A 23,814-nucleotide genomic window follows, 5' to 3' on the forward strand; every position below is an offset into this window, starting at 1 on the left:
AGAAAGTTATTGAAGTTGATATCGAAATATCATTGTCAAAATTTTATTTTAATTTATAATAGTTCTCTTTATAATAACTGATTGTAAAAATATCGTTTTTTTATAAACAGAATAAGCGTGTTTAATATTGACTTAATTCAATATCATATAATGGTACATTATCTGATTTTAAGACCATTATAATAACGTATAATCGGCCATATTGATAATAAAGTGTCTTTAAATCGACAAAAACAAAACTGAAGTGTAGATACTGGTGATTTAAAGATTAAAAAATAATAGAAAAACTTTTTTATTAGTTTATCTTAAATAAATTGTAACATGGAAACTAGTGATCGAGGTAAGTGATGTCGAATTTCTACCAAAATTGCTTTTATGATAAATTGTATGTAAAAAAAACACAATGGCAGTGTCAGAGTCAGAACATAACTAGTTCATAATCACAACTGAAATCATTCCTCATTGAGAAAAATTCTCCTTTACTTAACTTTACAAGCATAAGGTAATTTATGGAAAAACGGTTGATTGAACATCACTTTTAAAAAATAAATACTCATTCATATTTAAGTTTCAAGTATTCTACATATGTATGTGTATAAAATAAAAATAAAACAAAAGTATTGGACGAAATCAAGTTCACAAATCTTATATCATACATATTTTAGTGGAATAATGATTACTGTTGAGTAGAACAATTTTGATTGTTATTTATTTTCTATCATGCTTCTGTTATTTTAAATATAAATTAAACATTTCGAGGTGTTCACTTTTAAAGTCATTATAATTATTCATCTTCTAAAATATGATACCCAGTTTTTTCTTACTCCATTCTTCTATTCAAAAATAAATCAAAAATCAACTTGGTCCTTTGCGACATTATTCATTTATTGTTGAGTTTAATTTATTGGATGCCCATCAGCAATAATTTACCGAAAAATAATTTCGTATCAATTCTTCTTAAAATAAGGCATCATGATGTTTTCAATAATTTTTTTTGCGAAATACTGTAAATTATATAAATAAAAATATTAAATTGTTTAAATACTCATGTAATCATAAAGAATTGAAATTTATTCAGTAATTTTAGGAGTAAAGATCAAAGTTTTTAATAATTCCAATTTTATTAAACATGTATATTAAAATTGAAAAAAAAAAAAATACACGATATCATTTGAATGATATAATAACCATCCATGATATATTATCTTTGACGAGCGGTTAGATTTAAAAGGCCATCAACCAAGCTGAGCTTTTTTTTGTTTTTTATTTTAACAAAGTACTGTATTAGAACTTGACATATATTACGCGTGCGCAAAATAACTCATCCCACTTTATTTTTTTTTATGCATCTCGCTATTATTTTCTTCTTTTATACGCAAAAATTTTATGCAAATATAGATTTGACAATTATTAATATACCATAACTTTTTTATACAATGCATGATGCATATATTTAAATTTATTACTTACTGCAATATTTTTTCGTTCTCTTAAATTATATTTTTCCTGTCAAAATGTAGAATTCTTAGTTAATTTATGTATTCAAATTTTTAACTTGGAAGAACTTTGACGTTTAAAATATAATTGATTATAAAAGAAGCAATATGTGAAGAATATAGATTTAAACTGTAAATCCTGATTGAATAAATAAAAGCATTGAGATAAGTGAATGTGGAGAGTTCTACTCACAGCCAAATTCAGACGATGCGTCTCGACTTTTGCGCAGTTGTCTCGCGCGCTCTGTTGCATCGAGGTCGAATAGACTATTTCTCGTTATTTCCAAATGACGGAATATCAAGTTTGGATAAATATTGAATATTTGTTGACGTCTATACCCTAATTCTGAATATATTTCAATATTTGATGCCATTGACAGAAAGATAAAGTGCTATTGTGTTCTACTAATTGCAAATACTTCTTGGCCTTGAACTTAAAGTTACGAATTAGGATCAATGTCAGTTATCGAATAACAAAGTTTATTAGCTAGATTAATTAGACAGAAAGCAGGTTTTATTGTTATCCTGAATAAGACATAAATGAATAATATTTTTATCAAGTGTCGAGATTCTTTATATTTATAATAAATCCACTTTACATGTCGCTATGATGTTAACATTTTAGTCTTATTGTTTTTTGAATTTTTCTTATGCTTTATTATTTGAATGCAAAGTATAATAATAAATAATTTGTATTATTATTTGTAATAAATATTGGTATAATAACACAAGATCGTTTAATATATCAATATTATAATAAATACGTGGTGTTATTTGTGTTTGATTATTTTGTGGAATTTTACAATTATTAAATTTTTTATGCAATGTAAAAAAGTGAATCATTAAGAGAATCAGTTGAGTATCAAAATGATGAAGAAAGAGAAACCTATGATGTCAGTGACAGCTATTATTCAAGGTGCTCAGGCTCAGCACTGGACACGCAATAATTCTTGTACGTAATGTTGGCTACAAAAGTTTATAATATCATTTATGATATAGGCTATGTAGTGAAATTAGTATATTATCATTGGTGCTATTTATATATTTATATATATATATATATATATATATATATATATATTATCACAATTATAATACGTACATGCATGTACGTTAATATTCATGATATTTTTTGTATTCACTCGTGATTATTATTTTTTATATATTTATTCATATTTAACATCTTGAAAAATAAAGATATTTCGATGAAATATATGCTGTTAAATTTTAAAAATTCATGTACAAATGTATTTATCAATTCATAGGCTTCAAATCATTTAAATTGGTTCAATATTCCTCTCTAGATAGACACTGTATATGTTTACATTAGTACGTTCTCACCTGTATATATTCAAGGTCATTCTATTCATCTACTAGTCCATTCAAATTATTTAGTATGTAATTGATATATCAATAATTTTGAAACTAAAAAATTAATAACATATCATCTATCACTAAAAATATGTGAATAATAGTTACAATATAATTTTAATAATTATATCAATTGGCAGGACTATTTTTGAACATATAATGATGTTTCGATTTGATAATAACATGATTTTATTAATTAATTTTTGACAATTTATTAGTATAAAATTGTTTATAAAATCAGAAATAAAAATAAAATGAAATATGATGACTAATAATCTGACCTTCTGCATTCATAAGTGCTTAAGGAAAAGTTATATAATCTAACTGCAACTACATGCTAATATTGATACTAGTTTTTTAAGTTTCTGCTTCAATTAATATAAACAATAATTATAAATTTTTACTGTATTGAATTATTGATGATTTTTTAAATTCATAAATGTTCAATACTAGATAAGATTATTTTAGATTAATTTTATTTCACTGTTTTATGTTTATGATTTCATCGTATGTATACCTACTGTTCTATGTACAGAATTGATTAAATAAATTTTTTAATAATCAAAAATAAATCAATAGTTTGATATATTAATTTTAATTTTATTTTTCAATGTATATAAATGCAAAATTTCTAATTATAAATCATATTTAGTCATTTTAAGGTAACTGTAGTATACTTGACCTTGTGACCTTCTATAAATGACCCTGGTATGTAACGAGTTATTCCACGCGTGGTATGATACTATATTTGTATAAAGTGCAACTGCATATAGTATAAATTCTATAAGTTATATACTTTGTGATGTCTCAGAACCTTTTCAATTCCTGGGTCAAGGTTTCTTCATTGATCGGTTCACATTTCTGCTCATAATGTGCGTGTGGGTTTAAGCTTGAATATGTGAATCTAATCTATCATTAGCTCTTAGAGTAATTAACACTGAATAAAATGAATGCAAAAATCATTTTTTATTGAAAAATTCTATTTTTATTAGAAAATACAAAAAAAAACAGCAGTTTCATGACTTTAAAACATGAAATTTTTTTTTATTTTTATAATATGACCTCATTTTATTTATAAACTTAATGGAATCAAAAATTTAATTTTTTCACTCTTCTAAAATAATTGAATAATATTAATATTATAAATAAAAAGTATTAAACCATTTTTCTTTTCATTAATCATAATGCTATCGTTTTTCTATTTTTTTTTTTTAAATTACAAGATAATCAATATTTTTATTATAAGCGAAACAATATTAGATGAGATACAAAAAATAATGACAGTAAACTGTAGTATTATATCGTGTTATCTATTTAACAATACAATTAATGTCTATTTTATTGTGTTATATAAAATATCGCTGATCATTTTATTTAGTATTATTACTTGGAAAATTCATTTACGATTATTGGAACTTTTATACTTTTATCCAAACTTTGAAAGTATAAACGTGTTTGAAATTGATAAGTATCTTTTTCTGTATCCTGACGACAGTCAGTCTCCCTCTCAATAGACTGGGAGGATTACCCCACTGTCAACAGTTGATCAAACTCGAAATAATTATATTACATTGATTAACACTGGGGATAAAATGCAGGCTTAAAAGTATTTTAACATTCAATGATGAATTTTTTTCTATCTCATAAATAATAAAATAATATTGTTATTAAAATAATTTTCATTTTACATGTATTGTTTTTATTTTTCAGGGTTAGGCTTGGAGAATAGCAATATGTCTATGTCTTCTGTTGGACCTCAAAGTCCCTTAGATATGAAACCAGACACTGCAAGTCTTCTGAATTCTGGAAACTTCAGTCCCTCAGAACCAAATAGTCCAAGGTGAATAAGTCACCCTAAATCAATACATATTATCATTGTTTTTTCTTAATTTTTTCGTCCTAACTTGTGGAGATATGATTGTACTGAAAAATTCTCAGCGTATTCACGATCAATTTAAACATTTTCAACTAAATGATATTTTATAAAATATAAATGACATAAAATATTCATTCAACTGTATTCAAATTCATCGTGAATATGTTTACATATAATAAAAAAATTAATCCTATAATAATTTAGCTCTGTTTCTGTTGGATATTACAACAGCCTACTGAGTACATCACCAAGTGGACAAACTAAAACTGGATCAAATTCTCCTTATCCACCGAATCACCCATTATCTGGTAGTAAACACTTATGCTCGATTTGTGGTGATCGTGCTAGTGGGAAACACTATGGAGTTTACAGGTAAAATTAATTTTAAAAAAAACTCATACTAAATTAGAATCATCAATTCTTAATGACTTCAAATATTATCACTTGAATTATTCGGGCAAGTTGAATAATTATCGAATAACGATAAAAGTTGGATTAAAAATAGTCTGATATTGATTTTAAAACCGATAAAAAATGAAACTATTCGTATAAGGTCTCCGTTATTATAGGACCATCCAGTTATTTTAAAATATTGTATATGTAGCAGACAGGGCATACTATTTAATAATTTAATAAATATAGTATATAATTTTTACAGCTGTGAAGGATGCAAAGGTTTCTTTAAACGCACTGTTAGAAAAGATTTATCTTACGCTTGTCGAGAAGAAAAATCATGTATTATTGACAAACGTCAACGAAATCGTTGTCAATATTGTCGTTATCAAAAATGTTTGGCAATGGGAATGAAACGTGAAGCTGTACAAGAAGAACGTCAACGCACAAAAGAACGTGATCAAGGTGAAGTGGAAAGCACTAGTAGTTTACATGCTGATATGCCAGTTGAACGAATTTTGGAGGCAGAAAATAGAGTTGAATGTAAATTAGAAAATCAAGGAAACTATGAGGTAAATATAGGTAATTCTAATGATTAATTGAACCAACAAACAAGACAATTTATATTCTTATTATTTCTAGAACAACCTTTCGAATCTTCTGAATGCAACCAATAAACAATTATTCCAACTAGTAGAGTGGGCTAAACACATCCCACATTTTACATCTCTTCCGTTGGAAGATCAAGTCTTATTACTCAGGGCTGGATGGAATGAGTTACTAATTGCTGCATTTGCACATCGTTCGATAGATGTAACAGATGGAATTGTTCTTGCAACAGGTGCAACAGTGCATCGGAATTCTGCTCAACAAGCAGGTTTAGGGCCAATTTTTGACCGTGTTCTATCAGAACTTGTTACAAAAATGCGAGACATGAAAATGGATAAAACAGAATTAGGATGCCTTCGTGCTATTATTCTATTCAATTCAGAAGTACGTGGGTTAAAATCAGTTCAAGAAGTTGAACTACTCCGTGAAAAAGTATATGCTGCATTAGAAGATTATGTAAGAGTAACAAGACCACGTGAACCAGGCAGATTTGCTAAGCTTTTGCTTCGTTTACCATCATTGCGATCAATTGGTCTCAAATGTATAGATTATCTGTTTTTCTATAAACTTATTACTAATGTACCAATTGATTCTTTCCTCATGGAAGTTTTAGAATCTCCATCAGATTCTTAAAGAAGAGAGATATATTGCATACACAAACTCACTGGTAAATAGATAGTTATTACATTAAAGCATGTTAAGATAAGTTTAATCAATTCATTTCGAAGAGGATTTTGTAAATGATTGAGAACTTATAAGTATTAAAAATTGTGTGGATAGAGCTTTTAAAAAAGTTAATAGAGTAAGAAATAATTATTTGTTTTTAAAAAAATTCAAATCAAGCTGATTTAATTATTTTTAGATAATTGAATTTGTAATTAGATGTATTGTACTAATTATTATTGGAAAACTATATAATTTAATATTTTAAATAATTTTTTTTTTTAAATTCAAAAACAATGAACATTTCATTGTAATTAGATATAAAAAAGGTTTGATAGCTGGAAGATCTTTATGCATTCGATTTGTATTGATTTTAAATTCAAATCACTTTTTTAATTTTTAATTTTCGCTTATGTTATTTTTTATTAATTTGACTTCAATTAAATTCAAAAATTGTGTTGAGACTATGCTCCTCACGAGTTTAGATATATCAAAATTGAGGAATTAAATTACTAGTTGATTATTTGTTGATTGACTTTGTCTTTTAAAGACATAAATGAAACATTAGCACTTTTTAATTTGACATCATTATGTTTTTAATTTTATAATTTTAAATTTTATAAAATCACTATATTGTTAATATTTATACATTGTTTTATGAATTTTTGAATTCTTAGAAAGCTAGATAGATTGAAAGGATAAATTTAAAAAAATGAATAGATCAATGATTTTTTTTCGCTTTTAAGAAATAAATTTAGAATAAAAAATATACATTTCTTTCTTCCAAAACTGTTACAGCGTACAGCAAGTATGTTTGAAATAGGTTTCGAGAAATATTTCAGGTGTACTCAAACCACATGAAAAAATTATTTTACCTCCACGCCTGCAATATCTTCACAATTTTTTTAAAAAACAGTAGATACACAGATTATATCATTTGATTGTATCAATTTAGGTATGAGAAACATGGAAGTTATGATAACAGTTGCCAATAAACGTTCTCATTTACAAAATCATAGCAAAATAATAATAAAATGTAAATAATTGTTTAAGAAATATAAGTAATCTAACGTAGAATAGTTACATTCCAGTCGAACTCACATTTAGAATAACATTGTTGAACTCAAAAAAAAATTTGTCTCAAAAGAATACTATTTGTTCGATCTCAAAATAAATTATCATATTTAGATAGAAGATAATATTAAATATCTTACTATATATAATTGTCAAGAGGTGTGGAAGAATAAAAAATAAGGTAAGAACTTCAACCAAATTATGAAATTGTAAAATAACTATTGAATCTATGGATTAAAAAAAGCTAGTATGAGAAAATGAGAATATTTTGGAATAATAATCGAAATTGGCTCAAACATTAAAACAGTTGAGAAGGAAGAAATTTTAAGAGATAATTATTGATAAAGAATTATAAGTATTAAAATTTAAATTCTGGCTAAAACTATGAAAAAAAGAAGTTTTTTGTCCAAACTATCTATGATTAAAAATTTGTAGTCTCTATTATGTTATTGATCGTTTTATATTAAAAATAATCGATTTTATTCAATGCTATTGATAATCTTACATTATACGGAGACAATGTTATATATACAGATACATATAAATTGAAAGAACTTGTGAAGAAGTGTGAATTTTATGTATTGTTCATAAAACATGAAATAAAAATCATTATATTATATTATTTAGAATAAATAATATAAGAGTAAACTAATTGAAAGTTAATGATGAACAGATATACATTTACAATGTAAACATTGTAATTTTTATTCTACATAACTATTTTATTTAATGTTATTTCATATGATTTTAAGATAAAAAATGTATAGAGTTTATTTATGGGCATTACAGATAAAAACAAAAAAGTTTTCTATTTTTCAATATGTATTAAAATTACATTTCTGCACTTTATTGCTAAGAAAAAAAAACGTTACTTCAAAGCTATCACTGACTTCAAATCAGAAATTTGAGCTGTGGCAGTAAAAAATAAAATACTTACTGTCGAAAAGAAAACATTTGTTTTAAAAATAATTGCTAAATTGTAATTGTTAATATTTCATTACTACTATTTTTATTATTGAGTGGTTATCATGGTAAACTATTTCTTACCATTATCGATAAATTTAATTTTTTATGTAAATTTTTAAAAAAATATGTTATTGAAATTAAATATTTACTTCTGATAATTATCATAAAAATAATTTACTTTATAATACAATTTGATGTATTTTATTATAGTATAATAAGAAAAGAAACGTGTAAATTAAAAAAATCAAAACACTATATATAAGGAAAAATTTTTAACCAAAATTACCTCAATTCAAATAAAATTTCTATATTTCTCCTATTTAATTTCAAGTTTTTAGTCTTATTTGGATGTAAACTAACAGTACAGTATTAATTTACAAGATAGTATTTTATTAAAGGCGTGGTAAGAGTCGATTCCAAGAATAAAAACTTACTAAACAATCAACATGCTTATTTATGAAAATATTAAGAATGTATAGACTAACCATACAACTATGAAAAATATATTTTGATAAAACAGAAAATTATTTATTAGTTCTTTTTACGAGTCTTGAATTTTGGTAATTCATGAAACTAGCAGGAAAGTTTGTAATGCTGATGTCTCCTCAGATATTATCCTATTTTTAGATCGTAATTATATTGAATATCATGAATTTAAAGAAAATCATCTAGTAAATATGAAAAATTTATAATTCAAGAACTCCAGGAATCGTATTTGTAGATAAAGTATGGTTTCAAATTTATTCTTTTCCAGCTTTTAATCTAACATAACGTGCCAAATCTATTTTAAAACCTGTTAGCGTACTTGAACATTCAATTGTATTCTGAATATTAATTTGTGTAAGATATTAAGATTTCAATTACTCTCACAAATATTGAAAAAAAAATAACTTAAATTTTATTTCAATAAACTTAAAGGCAGATAACTCTAATCAACATTCATCAGTGATGAATAAGAGAAGTGAAACGTAAATAGAAATTTATTTCAAATTGGCTGATGTGGGGGAAAAATTTAATATGTATCCTTAAATAGTCAGGTAGGAATTTAGCACAGTTGGGGTCATCCTGAAACAAAACACAGCATTGAACTTCTATAGTATAGAATCTATACACATTTGTTTTTTCTGACCTGAGTCACATGAACCACTGAAAGGTTTTCCCAGATTTATTGCTACCCTTGTCTTAACAAAGAAAAGACGGAGAGGGTCCACTCCATTAGGATAATTTCTGTCACGGAAATCATTTGACTTTGAAAGAGTCCAGAGGAATTAAAATACATTGAGATCTTTATTTACTTTGTTCTTACAAGGGTCATTTCAAGGTCAGTTGACACTTTCCATTCAACAATTATCCTTATGGAGGGAACCCTCGTAATCTTGTCTCTAAATGTTATTTTAGTTAGGTATAGAAGGATATAGGGAAATAACTTGTATAACTTTCAAAAAATTCAACAGTATTTATGAAACATGCTGTATTCCTAGATTTTTAAATTCATGTTATTGTCGTAATTAATTTATCATTTAAAAGCCTGACAATCGTTAACTGTCGGAGGTTATGAATCCATTTCCAATATAGGAAATCATTCTTCTACTGTCCAGAGTTTATTTCTTTATCTGCATAAATAATTAAATCTTTTTTCCATTCTAATGAAATAATTCATTTTCAAGATAAAAAAATAATAATAGGCAAACGTTTTAATGTCTAAAATATAAATTGTTTATGAGATTTCTGTTTATTGTCTGTTTTATATTTGATCAGTATTAATTTGAAATAAGAATTAATTTACATATAAAAGAATACAAATTTTTCAATTTCCAATTTTAAAATAGCATTTAATAAACAAAGAATAGAGTATTAACACGCTATAATGATCTTACTTAGTGTGAGTATCATGTAATCCATTAATTAATAAACCATTCGTAATTTCCAACAGAAAATAGTTAAAAGGGACAAAAACATGACTCAATGGCATTTTATTTCTAAGTAAATCCATTTAACTCATCAGCACATTTGCAGTTGTCTCATTTAGTCTGTAATCGTTACAAATATAAGAAATAATTTATGCTATATATTATATTAATTGATGTAACTGTGCGATTTGGTAGTCATTACAACTAAGCCATTGTAATGAGAATCTCCTCATCAATTTTCTTTAACATAAGTGTGCAATGGCTAAAGTTGGTAATGCACTTAAGCCATGATTAATTTTATGTATAGGATGAATACTCTAAGATGGGTAATAAAAAAACAACTTAGATTAATTTTCAAAAGATAATCATCTAATATTTATTTAAAATTTCTCTTCTTCGAGGCCATGTTTAAAAAACATAAGCACAGGTGTACTATTACCATCAATCTCACGATACTCCATCATGGCTACTTGACCATCACAATCCATTGATTCACCAGTAAAGAATTGTAGATCGTTAAACCGTGACAATATGTCTTTCATGACCTTATTCATATTTGTTTTAAATATTTCAACTTGATCCGGTGCTTTTTCTTCTAATCTTGCTACAAGTCTATAAAAAAATTTATTATAGTTGATGTTTTAAATTATTTAATAAAAAAAAAAAGTAAACTTACTTCTTCATATAATCTTTAAGGTAAAGGGTGTATGATTTTTTGTCACCAAAACAAAAGGTTTCGACTAATCGATGGTTAAGAACTACATCAACTCCGCTTTCTACAGTCTTATCAATTCCCTCATCAGCTTCTTCAGCTGATGGGTTGAATCCATCAATTTTAAAATCGTTATTTGACCGTGTCACTACCTGAAAAAAAGAAAATGCGATTAGAAAACAAAATTATAATTCAAAAATAATGATAGATTTATAAATTAAGCCATTACCCTTCCATAGACCTCGTAAATCACATCATCAACCAGCTTCATCTTGTATGTGTCCGAAAACATCTCATCACCTTTTATTGAAATGAAATAAATTAGAGAAAATTATAGAAAGTTGTAAAAATAAATAATATTGGAATTGACTTATAATAAAAAGTAGCATTTTTTATTGAATAATTGATATATTTAATTGAAATCGACAATCTGGTTACGTCTTCCGTAAAATACGGTCAACAACCAGTTGAAATTGACTCCAGAAAACTATGCATTTTTCGAAGATTAAAAATATAAAATATGTAAAAAAACTTAGGTACATTACTTACCAGTAATAACATCCTTGTAAATCTTCATTTTGAAAGATGAAATAAGATAAAAATTTTGTTAAATATAAATAAATTTACAACGCTTGGTACTATAACCGGAAGAGAATGTACAGACAAAATATCTACAGACACACAATTGACACTGCCCAAGTCTCAGACGGAAATGACGCCAGTATAGTCGGACTGAAAAGAGAGTTCCTCAGTTGCTTCAATGCTTTCGGGCTCCCCACCACTGACTTCCATTTTCTACCCCTTCTACCATGTTTTTTACTACTGCGCAAGCGTACAAGAACACATGAAGATTATCTGAGGAACTCTCTTCTCAGTCCGACTATACCGATGTGAAATACAGAGCAATTGAATATTAAACACTCAATATAGCAGCATCAGTTGTAAAAGCGTCCTCTCACCATAACACAAATGACGTGGAATTCTATAGGATATGTATTTTTATTTCTGTTGAGTCAAAGTGCATTATCCAATCAGAACTCGTTTAGTTTTTTTAATATATTAGCGATTGCAAAATTCTTTTAAATGAATTTTGCAATTGGATAAATGAATTGTCTTCATAAAAATCCTTGTGACGTAATTATGAACTATTTTTTTGCGCGCATATTTGAAAAAATCAATTGAATAGGTTATCTCAGTGCGAAAAAATATAGAAAATAATTGGATTCATAGCAAACAATAATAAAATTCTAAAGTTGAATATAACAAGTTATTTGATATATTATTGGAATTTTTATAAGTCTAGTTAGAAACTATAATAATTTATTTTTAAATATGCAAGTGTTACATCTTCATTGACGGGGACTATAGAATGTTATAGAAAAACAATTCCGTTGTAGTAAGAGTGTAATATTTTTGTGTTATTTTTCGATAATTCGATAATATTTTTTGAAATCATGGGTAAAAATACAGGCCAGCGTACTAAAAATAATGTAAAAGTAAGTTATTAAATATTAATTTGATAAAAAATTATAGTATTTACGTGAAATTATATATTAAGCTATGAAAAATAACATATGTAGACCGTATGCTCAAAAATAATATCGAATTATATTGATAATCTTCTATATTTAAATGATTATAAATTAATTAAGATATTGTTTTATAATATTATCAAAACATTTATAAAATAAAGAAATTGAACAAGGTTTTTTATTCTTTTAATTTTGTTTATTTTTTATAAATGAAAGTCTAAGTTTCAAATGAAATAGTGAGGTTAAGATTACGTATTTAAAAATTATATCTAGCAATGTACTCCGAAAATTCATTATCCTTAACATATTTATTTTTTTTACAGCCTTCTAAAAGTAACCGTAGTGCTGAATTATTATATAAAGCATCACCTAACTTTGTGGGAACTCTTGGAGAGAAAGATGGCAGTTGTACCTCTATTTTGCCTGTTTTACTAACAAAATCTTTCAATGAAACAACAATCAATGAAATTGATCCTTCTTTTCTATTAGTTTTTAAGAAACTTAACAAGAAAGATACAACAACAAAATTTAAAGCTTTGCAAGAATTTATTACATTGTGCAATGATTCTCCACTTTCATCAGTTGAAACTATTATTCCATTCTGGCCCAAAATTTATTGTATGCTATCGGTAGATTTCGAGCATAAAATACGAGAAGCTGTGCAGCTAGCTCATGGTGCACTCATTAAACGAGTTGGGAAAGGTATAGCTGCTCATTTGAAACAATTTGCAGCATACTGGTTTACTAGTCAATTCGATACTTATCCTCCTGTAGCATCAGCTGCAACTAAATCTTTTCAAGAAACTTTTTCTGGGACAAAATATACTGATGCTATAATATATTGTCAAAATGAAATCTTATCATATATTCGTGATGAAATCACTCTTCATACTTTACCATTAAGGAAAAATAATGAAATAAATAATGGTTCATCAAATTTACTTGAATTGAAACAGCAAAGAATACTTATTTGTTGTTTACAAGGTTACTGTTTTTACTTGAAAAATATTCCAACAGAACAATTAAATAATACTATTGAAATAAATAAACAAATCATAACTAGCCCGAACTTCTGGAAATTTGCTGAATGTAATGTTGCAGTTATTAAAATAACTTTTTTCAATATTATAATGTTGATAATAGAAAATGCCTCAAATTTACTGACTGATAAAAAAAAATCATTACTACAGTTGTTAACAATATGAACGAAAATGATCCAGGAGTTGTTGTAGCAGTTTGGGAATGTCTTTTTACGATACTGAATAAGTATGATGATTGGCATAAAATCATTAATGTTGAAAAAATGATGTTACCTAAATTATGGAATTTATTGAAAAATGGTGGTCATGGTTGTGCTAATACAATTTATCCTGCGCTGTTACCATTAATTTATCAATTTTATAAATTTGATTTCGACATGAAATATTTTTTCACTAGCTTATTTAATAATATTCGCCAAAGTTTTGATATAAAGGCTGTACAAAACAGTTATTCAGAAAGATTAATAATAGCAAAATCATTTATTGAATGTCTACGCTATGCCCTTATGATGAATTGCAATGATGTAGACTTCAACAAACAACTTGTCGAAGAACAATTAATGCCAACTATAGAATTACATATTAAAATATATCCATCAAAAAAAGCAGATATTTTTAATGAGATATCAAGTCTTGTTCGATATTGGAGTAAAAATCGTAAATCAGAAAAAGGTCAATGCTATGAAGAATTAATCAAAACATTTTGGGATAAACTTGAATTAATGTTCGAGAAGTTAATAATCAATACAAATGATAATACTTATGAATCAGCAACTAAGGTTCATGAAATGGCAATTGAATTATTATTTTCTTTGCAAAAACCAAAGTTATTATCATCTAAAAATACATGTGTGAAATTTCAAGATACTAGTGATTCTAAAGAAAAATTAACTCATATAGAAAAACCAATCTATCATGATGATGATGATCAGTTTGACAAAGAACTTCAAAGTTTCGTCAATAAATTATGTATAAAATATTTTAATGAAATTTATAAAAATTCTATAAACATCTATATTTCGATAATGACTCTTATTATCTCAAGGTTCGATAGCGAATCTCTTTTTAAAGAAATTGCTAGCTCGTATGACTACAAAAATTTATTAGAATTTTACAATAATATTATATTAATACATTTAATAGAAAAGAGCAAAGGAAGTTCATCATCTATAGAAATTATCTTTTCTCTTATCAAATATATGACGAACGAGGAAAAAAGTACAGTTCTGAATTCACTCGCTGAACTTAACGATAGTCAAGTATTAATGGATGTAATTACTCAAGGATTGATGGATAAAAATGTACATAATATCGCCATAAGAAAATTTTTCAAATCAAACCGAGCAACAGAATGTTTTCATGAAATCGTCAGAAAATTTATTTCTTATAGTTCAAATAAATCTATTAAAAATGTACTCATACAAGCCTTCCAGATGATTGATAATGACTTTTGCATCAGTAAAGAAGCCATTCAAGATATAATAAATGTAATCTGCGATACTTTCAAAACATCTGATGATATTTCACAGAATATAATTGAATTTTTTGTTCACATATTAAGAATTACTTGGAATCACGAACAACTAACTGATGCAAACCTAGAAATGTTAAAAATATTCATTCAAGTAAATATTACCAATGCATACACAGAAGATTTGAAGAATTTCTTACGAAATTGTTGGATAGATGAACTGCAATTTATCCATGAGAACTTTTCAAAAGAGAAAATACTCCATATTCAAAAAAGCTGCATGGAAACAATTTATGAAACAATGTTTTCAGCTGATCAGTTTAATGAAGATGCTGCTGAAATTGCACAGCATTTAATTGAATATTCTAGTGGTTGTAATTATTATGAAGCAATAAATGCGTTATGTACAGTAAATCATTTTAAAAATTCATCCATAAAAGAGTGGATATCCCAATTTCAAAATATTATTTCTAATGCAGAAATTATTAAAGGAAATTATTATACAATAAATCCAACTAAATCATTATCATTTGAACCACCTTCTATTATTTTTACAGCCGTAAAAGTTGAATTTTTATCAAAAAAAATAATCCATTGTAATCAATGGTCATTATTGAACGTAACGCTTTTGAACGATTTTTTAAATAAACTTATTAATCATGATACAACTGAAAAATTAGAACAATTTTTACATAATAATTTATCTGATATGTTCGTAGTATTAAACGACATATTATTAATTATGAGTCTTAGCAAATTATATTGTAAACATTACAAATTTACTAACAGCTATAATTCCATAAGTGAAATATATAATCAGTTGGAACAGAAGTACGCTAAATTGCAAACTTTAATACCAACGAACACTTGGCACAATATTTTTACAACGTATATAAATTTCAATCATTGTTGGAGTGAATTTGGGAGCATATTTTTACAATATCTACAATATTTTAATGGTTCTTATTTATTAGAAATCAAATCTAGTGAGAAAATAATACTTGAAGCATATTTAAAGCAAGAAGAAACATCATTAAATTTTATAGATCATATAAATGCAATATTATCAGCAAGAAATATTCTAAATTATAGTAACAATCATGAAGAAAGCCATTTATCTATTGAACTTTTAAATAGATTAATAAAGGCACACAAAAATGAAGAGTATTTCTTTATACTAACGAAGGATTTATCATTAATATCATGGTCTCAATTAAATTTGACGTTGGAAGTTATAAGATTATTTACACAATCCATTATAAGTGTACCGACAAAATTAGACAATAAAGTTTGGGATTCAGCTATGATATATATAACATCGTGGTTACGATCTTCTAATAATTATAAAAATTTATGTCAAGACCTCAAACTACAATGTTTAACTGTAGCTTCATGCCAGCTTTTCTGTGCAATTCAAAATGTAATGAATGAAAAAAAAAAGACAAGTACGAATCAACTCCTTTCTGAATTAATCGATGAATGGAACAACGTCTTCGTCCACGATCTTAAACGAGAAATTATAAATATATGGATGTATTATGGAAAAATTTACGATAAAAAGTGTGACAATTTAACTTCATTGTTGATGTTACATTACCTTGGCGATGCTATTCGATTAATTGATGAAAGCTATTTCTTGACACTTGACAGCAGTTCTGAAACATCTGTGGAGACACAATCATTAAAAAATTTATCTTTAGAATTAATGCTATCACCAATAACTTGTCATCAGCTATCTGCTTATTATATATTAAATTTTTCCGTTCCTGCATTAGTTGAACAAGATAAAATCCTGATTAAAGAAGAAGAACCTGACTACACGAAATCTCACATTTATGATTTTTTTAATATTCTTTCACAATTTCAAGAAGTCGTTAACCCTATGCTTGAAAATTTTAAGCTCTGCGATTCTGTAAAATTCATTATTCAGCCTTACACAGATTCATATACCTATGTATTAGGATATTTTTTAACATGGGTTAATATTTTAAAAATGTGCGAAATTGCCAATACTAATCTTCGTTGTCAGTATGCAGAAATTTTAAAGTAAGTAACTGATGGTAAAATATATTATGATTATTAAAAAAATAATTTTATTAATTATGAAAAATTTTTCAGAAATGAATACTTTTGGTATCTAATGAATAATATCTTCAAAATGATGCCCACCAATCTATTTGAAGAATCAAACATTAAAGTTCCAAATGCACGTCTTATAAAATTATTCCAATTGCCACCTTCTTTAGATTTTCACGATGATATGTCAACACAAAAAATAGATCATATTGTTTGTTGGTTATATGTTATTTGTCTCAGAAATTTACCTGTATTAACTCGACAATGGTGGAGTACAGTTAATAGTAAAGTATCTAATCTTGTAGAGAAAGTTACTACGGTTTACGTCAGTCCTATATTATGTCAAGAAGAACTATCAGATAAAAAATTATCAGATTTTGCTAACATGCAAGTATGTTATCAATTTATAATCGATTTATCCTGCATGTAATTGATATAAAATTTATTCTATGAAAAATTATGTAAAATAATTTAATTTCAGATCAAAATCCATCGAGCATCGAGGGAAGTGATTGCTCTGTATCAAATGGATGATACACAACTTGAATTAAATGTAACATTACCAATGAGCTATCCTTTAGAAGCTGTTTCTGTAAAACCTGGACGACGTGTAAATAATGCTATTAATTGGAAAAATTATCATATGCAACTTTCTATATTTCTTACCCATCAGGTATTTATTACTATAGAAAATAACAGAAATAAAATTAGTAAGTTATAAAGTTAAAAATATAAAATTATTCTGTTACAGAATGGTTCCATTTGGGAAGGTCTAAAAATGTGGAAAAAGAATTTAGATAAAAGATTTGCTGGAGTCGAAGAGTGTTACATTTGCTTTAGCATATTCCACATCAATACATATCAAATTCCTAAATTGTCTTGCCATACATGTCGAAAGAAATTCCATGCTCCTTGTTTGGTAAGTACTGTATATTTTAAATAAAATAAAAAATATAAAATTATTAACAATATTTACGTATACTAAATCTATTAAGACTTTTTTTAATTCATTGGTATTTGTTCATTCTAGTATAAATGGTTCAGCACCAGTCAGAAATCAACATGTCCCATATGCAGGAACATATTTTGAATGTTCCTTAACTAATTACAAGGTAGAATAATTCCGCACATTTCTTTAACATACTTGTGACACATGTAAAAAGCCACCGGTTTGATAAATAAACAGAAAATATTAACGATGAAATAATAACGTAATTAACTTTGCATGATTAGGCAATCATCTATAAATGATAATGAATTATTTTTAAATTTTTAAAATAGATGATTATTATTTATTTATAAATATTCGAATCAATACTAGTTAGAAAATGACTCTGTTCAAAACATGCAGTGCTGACTTATTTATTTGAATAACTATTTAAAAAATTAACTGCTAAGCAATTGAAATTGGGCATTTATGCCGTAAAACAATCATGTTATTATTTTGTTACTGAAACTTTATTTCAACAGCCATTACTCAGAAATTAAGTTTGTATTGACGAGAGTATTATTTTTTATACAAAAAATTTATTTTCCATAAATCAACACCGAAAATTGTAATACTAAATATATGTTCAATTTGTTTGTTCATTTACGTAGTACTAAGATACATTAATTAATTGTAAAACTTTTTATTGTTCTTATCTGTTGAAACAGATGATGTAGGTATTTATTATATAACTCTTTCATGAGAATACAATATAAATTAAATTTTAAGCCAATACGTTATTAAACTATATTTATACCAATAATAAAAGTAAATCACAATCTTTAGAATATGATGAGTTTTGTTAAATTTCACTTCTATGTCAATTTCCTAGATTTTAATAGATTTATCAAATAAAGCTCTCTATTCTGTGAGTACCTCTGATACATATTTCAAAATTAATTATAAGATTATCCATGGCACAGTAAAAAAGTTACTGAATTAATTTTTGGTGAAAATCATTGATTTGATCTAATTTAATTTCGATAGTAACTAAGTCATTGATCAATGCACTAGGAAAATTGAAACATTACATTTTTTGAAAATATAAACTTGATGGTTGATTTATAGTCATAACTATTATACAAGATTTAATTCGATAGTATTTGTTATTTTCACACGTTCAATGCCATTTACGTATTAGTACTGGAAATTTCAACTGATATAGTTTACATAGAGTCTACATCTCTTTTATATCAATTGAAATTTTCAGTATCAATTTGTTTAAAATTCCAACAATAATACATATTTATATTTATAATACAGACGATGATTTTCTTTTTGTAATCGATATTCTTAGTTTATTTAAAAAATGAGTAAAGTTTTTAAAATGTATTTGAAAAAATTAAGATTTTTTTCTTGATTAATACTGAAATACCTACAATAAAAAATTGTATTTCAAATTAGGCGATTTTTTGACGTAAAATTATTTTCCAAAATTTATGCAAATGCTTCACATGTTAAAAATATATATCACTGTATCCACGTTTTTATAAAATTGATCAATTTGTTCTGAGTTGATAATCACCATTTTGAGTTATGTATCGAACCCATGGAAGTGCTTGATAGCCACTTTTTTCAATAATTTTTAAGTAACGAACTTGTATTCCCGATGTCGTGAAATAAGGGATTTCAAATTTAACTTGTATTGGTGGTTTTCCTTCAACATCTTCTCCAACAACTGAAGGTAAACCAAAGTGTGCACGCATAAGATATTCTTTTCCACCGGGAAAAGATTTTATAGACCAAGTTATTGCATTTTGTTCCGGGGAATACTTAACACTACCAATAGTTGTTTTGAATTTTGGAGAATCCGCATCATTAGGTACTGGAATTACAATTTCAACATTGTTAGCAGTTGATCGACGTTTAAATTGAGACCTGGCTTTAATCATATATTCAACACGACTATGAACATGTCGTTCTATTACAGATTCAATCCATATCAATGGTTTTACATGTGTATTAAGGCGATATGACATTAATTCAAACTCTCCATCAGGAGGAATAAAGGAAATGGTACGATCATTTTCAAATCGTGACAATCGTACACATTGGTGAAATTTGACATCTTCCAATTCAACAGATTTCGATTTTCCTCGACCAGTCGATTCAAATAATACCTTATCATTAAGTCCTAGTCGTAGCTCTGGCATTCCAGACAAGTATACTCTCATTTTGATAGCTCCAACAATTTCAGAGCTCAATACGTTTCCATTAGCATTTGCTAATAAATTAACAGATTCAATAACATCCAGAAAAACTTCATTTTTCCGGTATTTAATACCTTCTGATCTCCATGAAACAGCGTTAGTTACTGCCATAGGTATTCGAGGTTGAATTTCTAATTTATGACCTTCTTGGGTAATATATTCTTGAAGAATTTTGCTATCCGTAGTTTGAGGGTAACCGAAATCAAGTAACTCATCTAGTAACTCATAAATAACGACAAAATTATCTCTTATACTTTCCTCTTCCAATTCTTTAAAATATTCTTGCATTACTTGTACAACTTTATGTAAAAAGACAAATACAAGCGATATATTTGCATTCTTTTTTGTTGTTGAAACAACATATAGATTATTATATTTTATGTATGCATATGTGCATTCAGGTGTTTGTATAATTGGTGTTAAATTTCCTTCTTCTTCACGTTCCATTACTAGCGGCATGAATTTTTCAATAACGCCTGTTTCAATGTCACCTCGATAGTTCCGTGATATAAGCACTTTCCCTTTTACATCTAAAATATATATAGCTGACGTTGACATCTTGAGTGATAATTCTCAATACTTGTACGTGCACAATTCTATTCAGCCGTGGGCAACTGAAATATAATTTCATATGTCAAATTCTATACTATGATTATTAAAAAGTACAAACTTGTAAATCTCGTTTTCTACTCCAATATTTTGGAGTACTCGTTAGGTTATTTATGCACAATATATCAACTATTATATTCAAACGCTTTACCTTGATTATATCCAAGATCTAAATATTTGATTATTGATTAAGATTTTCATGAATACGTAAAATTATTTATTATTTATCCCAGTTTGATTTATGATCATAAAAAATCCTTATACCACTTTCAATAATCATAATACTCCATAATACTGCCACGGTGGATTCTCAGGGTGCCATTTACGAATCAAAACATTAGTGCTGCCGCTTTTTAAGAACTAATTTGGCAAGATGGTAATTTAGTGTTGGTATCACTACTACATGTTTGGCATCAGCAAAGAAATTCCCTATAGAAATGAATTTAAAAACTTTTTTATGTTAATTATTAAAATATTTATATTATTTGGTATAATACATTATTTAATCATTGGAGTCAATATTATAAAAAGATGCTTGCTGCAATTTCAACACTTCTAAACCCCAGCTTGTCCAGTTTGGTAAAAGATATCGAGCAAAAATTTCTAAACAATTTGGTTCTGGAGGTAGGTAAGGTTCCATTACTTCTGCAATGCATAAATAATTATTATTATTATATTAAATATAATTCCAATAATGTAGTACAAAATTATTATAATATTTACCAATGATAGGTGGTTTATGAGAATGAATTGCACTTGGAACACTAACAAGTAATTTTTTATCAGGTACTTTTGTACAAGATTCAATCAAAGAGCCAAAAATCAATAATTCGTAGGGCTGTTTTCCTAGTTTATCATTGAATTCACAAATTGGTGTTCCTAATTGAGTTACCTAGTTGGAAAAATCATTAAAATATATTAGTTCCATAAAATAGTAATTCAAAATAAATACAAGATCTAAAAAACAATTTTTTCACATTATTTTATACATACCTTAACCCAGAACCATTTACCAATGAATTTTACTTTCCATTGTGGAAAAACAACGTTTAAAATAAATTTTAAATGACTATCAGCATTTGTACACCATAATGCTATTATTCCATTTGAACTTAACAATTTATTTATTGGTATTGTACATAACATTTCATCGTTCATCATGTTATATTTTTGTTTTTTATTTCTTTTTACAAATTTATTGTACCAAGGTGGATCCATAAGTATAAAATTAAATTGATTCGTCATAGTAAGTTTTTTAGGAATATTTTTTATGTCATCAGCATAAAAACAACACTTTTTTGGAAACAAAAACTCAACAGAATTTATTTTAGCGATTAAATTTCTTTCTAATTGATTGCTTCCATGTAATTGACAAAAATCATAAGGAGTTTCGTAAAACTTTGAAGAAACTTCACGAGCTTCTTTGTTATAATCATTCATAACTTCGTGGGAAAATAAATTCTGTTCTATAGCTTTACTTATCATTTTTTTTAATGAGTATCGAATAAATTGAATTTCATCTAATTTTATTGATGAAATATTAGCAGATTTTTTTTTTCGTATTCTTTTATTTTCAGCTGAAGTTTTATTATTTAATTTAGAAACTTGGTTTTGACGTAAAAACGGCGAGTTTATAGCAAAAAAACGATAATCAAATTTCATTTCTAACGTTTGATCATTGTTATCAACATTGTTGTAAATATCATGTAAATAATTCAAATGAGAAATCAACCATCCTTGATCAGTTGTTAAGAGTAAGCTCATTTCGACACCACTCTAAAATGAGATTCTTGCTAAAAATCATTAGCTGCTTTTTTTTTCATCAAGAATAAATAAAAAACTTGTTAAAACACTTTGAATAAAAATGATCGAACTGTATTTGTTTTAAAAATAATTCCAACATCATAAAGTTATTGTTGCCGAACTAGTTTAAGTACATAATTAAAAAGGTTGTAAACATCTTGAATCACAAAATTATTATCTATTAAAACCTAAAATACAAATAGAAAAAATTTTAAAATAGTTGTGTCCTCATAATTAAATGTAAGAGAAGTGTTTACAAACTACACATACTATATTTTAGATCTTGGAATATACTATATTTCACATTTTATACATGAATTGTACATACATTTTGCAAATATAGCTTTATTTTGAATTACATTTCTTTGAGAACAGTACATAATATGTACTATATGAGCACTTTTTTGTTAATTGCTAAAAATATTAGCATTTTTATTACAAACAGATGATGTTGATAAAAATTAAATATGATAATACAAAACAAATCGAAGTATAGTGATTATCATAATTACTTATTGCTAGAAAAAGAATTGGAAAAAGAGGACATTTTTTAATTTTGGTAAACAATAAAAAAGACAGAATATTTGTATACCAATTATAATAATGAAAAATGTTACCATACTAGCAATAAATCAAAAAAATGAAAACTGTAGAAAAATAGATATTTTAATTTAATCATAAATTCTAAAAGTGAATTTCCAACTACAAAATTGATATCTTTTAATTTAAAATCTTATCATAATATCAATAAGTAAATTATAAGTAATATTAAAAGAATAAACAATGCTTTTCTGAAAGTATTGATCATTTTATATCACTTCTGCATAACTATGACATAATTCTAATAAATCCTTTATTTAGTTTTTATCTGCATCAGTCAATCGCAAACATCCTGTTCACCAAGTGAATGTTCTATTTATTGTTCAGGTATATGTTTTAGTTTACTCTAAATTTCAAGTTACTTTTATTCAAAAATTTCTTTTGTACAACTGTTATACTAAACTAGTTATTCAAA

General features: G+C 26.2%; 5 protein-coding genes across 9 annotated transcripts; 2 read left to right on the forward strand and 3 right to left on the reverse strand.

Moving 5' to 3' along the window:
* Positions 1 to 9: 9 nt before the first annotated feature.
* On the forward strand, positions 10 to 6,609 carry usp (ultraspiracle). Of its 3 annotated transcripts, none has more exons than XM_035084857.1 (5): positions 10 to 340; positions 4,578 to 4,707; positions 4,948 to 5,115; positions 5,402 to 5,708; positions 5,779 to 6,609. In XM_035084857.1, the coding sequence occupies exons 1-5, from the start codon at positions 322 to 324 to the stop codon at positions 6,376 to 6,378; spliced, it is 1,224 nt and encodes a 407-aa protein (XP_034940748.1). In that variant the 5' UTR covers positions 10 to 321; the 3' UTR covers positions 6,379 to 6,609. The 3 variants fall into 3 exon arrangements, with proteins under 3 accessions (XP_034940748.1, XP_034940746.1, XP_034940747.1); XM_035084855.1 differs by lacking the exon at positions 10 to 340 and adding an exon at positions 1,752 to 2,448; XM_035084856.1 differs by lacking the exon at positions 10 to 340 and adding an exon at positions 1,752 to 2,448 and having other exon boundaries at positions 4,975 to 5,115.
* A 4,096-nt stretch (positions 6,610 to 10,705) lies between these two features.
* Positions 10,706 to 11,893, reverse strand: Tctp (translationally controlled tumor protein). Its single transcript, XM_035085040.1, has 4 exons — positions 11,620 to 11,893; positions 11,300 to 11,370; positions 11,035 to 11,222; positions 10,706 to 10,970 (listed from the first exon to the last, which is right to left on the reverse strand). The coding sequence occupies exons 1-4, from the start codon at positions 11,645 to 11,647 to the stop codon at positions 10,739 to 10,741; spliced, it is 519 nt and encodes a 172-aa protein (XP_034940931.1). The 5' UTR covers positions 11,648 to 11,893; the 3' UTR covers positions 10,706 to 10,738.
* A 79-nt stretch (positions 11,894 to 11,972) lies between these two features.
* Ltn1 (E3 ubiquitin-protein ligase listerin) lies at positions 11,973 to 18,393 on the forward strand. Its single transcript, XM_035085034.1, is given in 7 exon segments — positions 11,973 to 12,566; positions 12,926 to 13,775; positions 13,778 to 17,159; positions 17,232 to 17,580; positions 17,671 to 17,862; positions 17,941 to 18,108; positions 18,220 to 18,393. Coding segments are annotated over 7 exon segments (5,043 nt in total). The 5' UTR covers positions 11,973 to 12,524; the 3' UTR covers positions 18,280 to 18,393.
* AP-1mu (adaptor protein complex 1, mu subunit) lies at positions 18,176 to 21,340 on the reverse strand. Its single transcript, XM_035085036.1, has 2 exons — positions 21,148 to 21,340; positions 18,176 to 21,001 (listed from the first exon to the last, which is right to left on the reverse strand). Exon 2 carries the CDS (start codon positions 20,943 to 20,945, stop codon positions 19,677 to 19,679), a length of 1,269 nt encoding a protein of 422 aa, XP_034940927.1. The 5' UTR covers positions 20,946 to 21,001; positions 21,148 to 21,340; the 3' UTR covers positions 18,176 to 19,676.
* A 19-nt stretch (positions 21,341 to 21,359) lies between these two features.
* On the reverse strand, positions 21,360 to 23,015 carry Mettl4 (Methyltransferase like 4). 3 transcript variants are annotated; one of them, XM_035085038.1, is made up of 4 exons: positions 21,990 to 23,015; positions 21,720 to 21,888; positions 21,494 to 21,641; positions 21,360 to 21,446 (listed from the first exon to the last, which is right to left on the reverse strand). In XM_035085038.1, the coding sequence occupies exons 1-3, from the start codon at positions 22,758 to 22,760 to the stop codon at positions 21,499 to 21,501; spliced, it is 1,083 nt and encodes a 360-aa protein (XP_034940929.1). In that variant the 5' UTR covers positions 22,761 to 23,015; the 3' UTR covers positions 21,360 to 21,446; positions 21,494 to 21,498. The 3 variants fall into 3 exon arrangements, with proteins under 3 accessions (XP_034940929.1, XP_034940930.1, XP_034940928.1); XM_035085039.1 differs by having other exon boundaries at positions 21,406 to 21,425; XM_035085037.1 differs by lacking the exon at positions 21,360 to 21,446 and having other exon boundaries at positions 21,448 to 21,641.
* Positions 23,016 to 23,814: the final 799 nt, after the last annotated feature.

This window comes from Chelonus insularis, unplaced genomic scaffold (assembly GCF_013357705.1).
Source record: "Chelonus insularis isolate UGA/USDA-ARS -01 unplaced genomic scaffold, ASM1335770v1 contig_398_pilon, whole genome shotgun sequence".
Lineage (NCBI taxonomy): Eukaryota > Metazoa > Arthropoda > Insecta > Hymenoptera > Braconidae > Chelonus > Chelonus insularis.

Bases quoted from the DNA above. Each gene is read 5' to 3' on its own strand.
- usp (XM_035084855.1), top strand. From the start codon at position 2,364: ATGATGAAGAAAGAGAAACCTATGATGTCAGTGACAGCTATTATTCAA. The intron at 4,708-4,947 runs GTGAATAAGTCA...ATAATAATTTAG, and splicing joins TCAGAACCAAATAGTCCAAG to CTCTGTTTCTGTTGGATATT. The intron at 5,116-5,401 runs GTAAAATTAATT...TAATTTTTACAG, and splicing joins AAACACTATGGAGTTTACAG to CTGTGAAGGATGCAAAGGTT.
- Tctp (XM_035085040.1), bottom strand. From the start codon at position 11,647: ATGAAGATTTACAAGGATGTTATTACTG. The intron at 11,371-11,619 runs GTAAGTAATGTA...TTTCAATAAAAG, and splicing joins TTACAAGGATGTTATTACTG to GTGATGAGATGTTTTCGGAC. The intron at 10,971-11,034 runs GTAAGTTTACTT...ATTTTTTTATAG, and splicing joins CTTAAAGATTATATGAAGAA to ACTTGTAGCAAGATTAGAAG.
- AP-1mu (XM_035085036.1), bottom strand. From the start codon at position 20,945: ATGTCAACGTCAGCTATATATATTTTAGATGTAAAAGGGAAAGTGCTT.
- Mettl4 (XM_035085038.1), bottom strand. From the start codon at position 22,760: ATGAGCTTACTCTTAACAACTGATCAAGGATGGTTGATTTCTCATTTG. The intron at 21,889-21,989 runs GTATGTATAAAA...TTTTCCAACTAG, and splicing joins GTAAATGGTTCTGGGTTAAG to GTAACTCAATTAGGAACACC. The intron at 21,642-21,719 runs GTAAATATTATA...TATGCATTGCAG, and splicing joins TCATAAACCACCTATCATTG to AAGTAATGGAACCTTACCTA.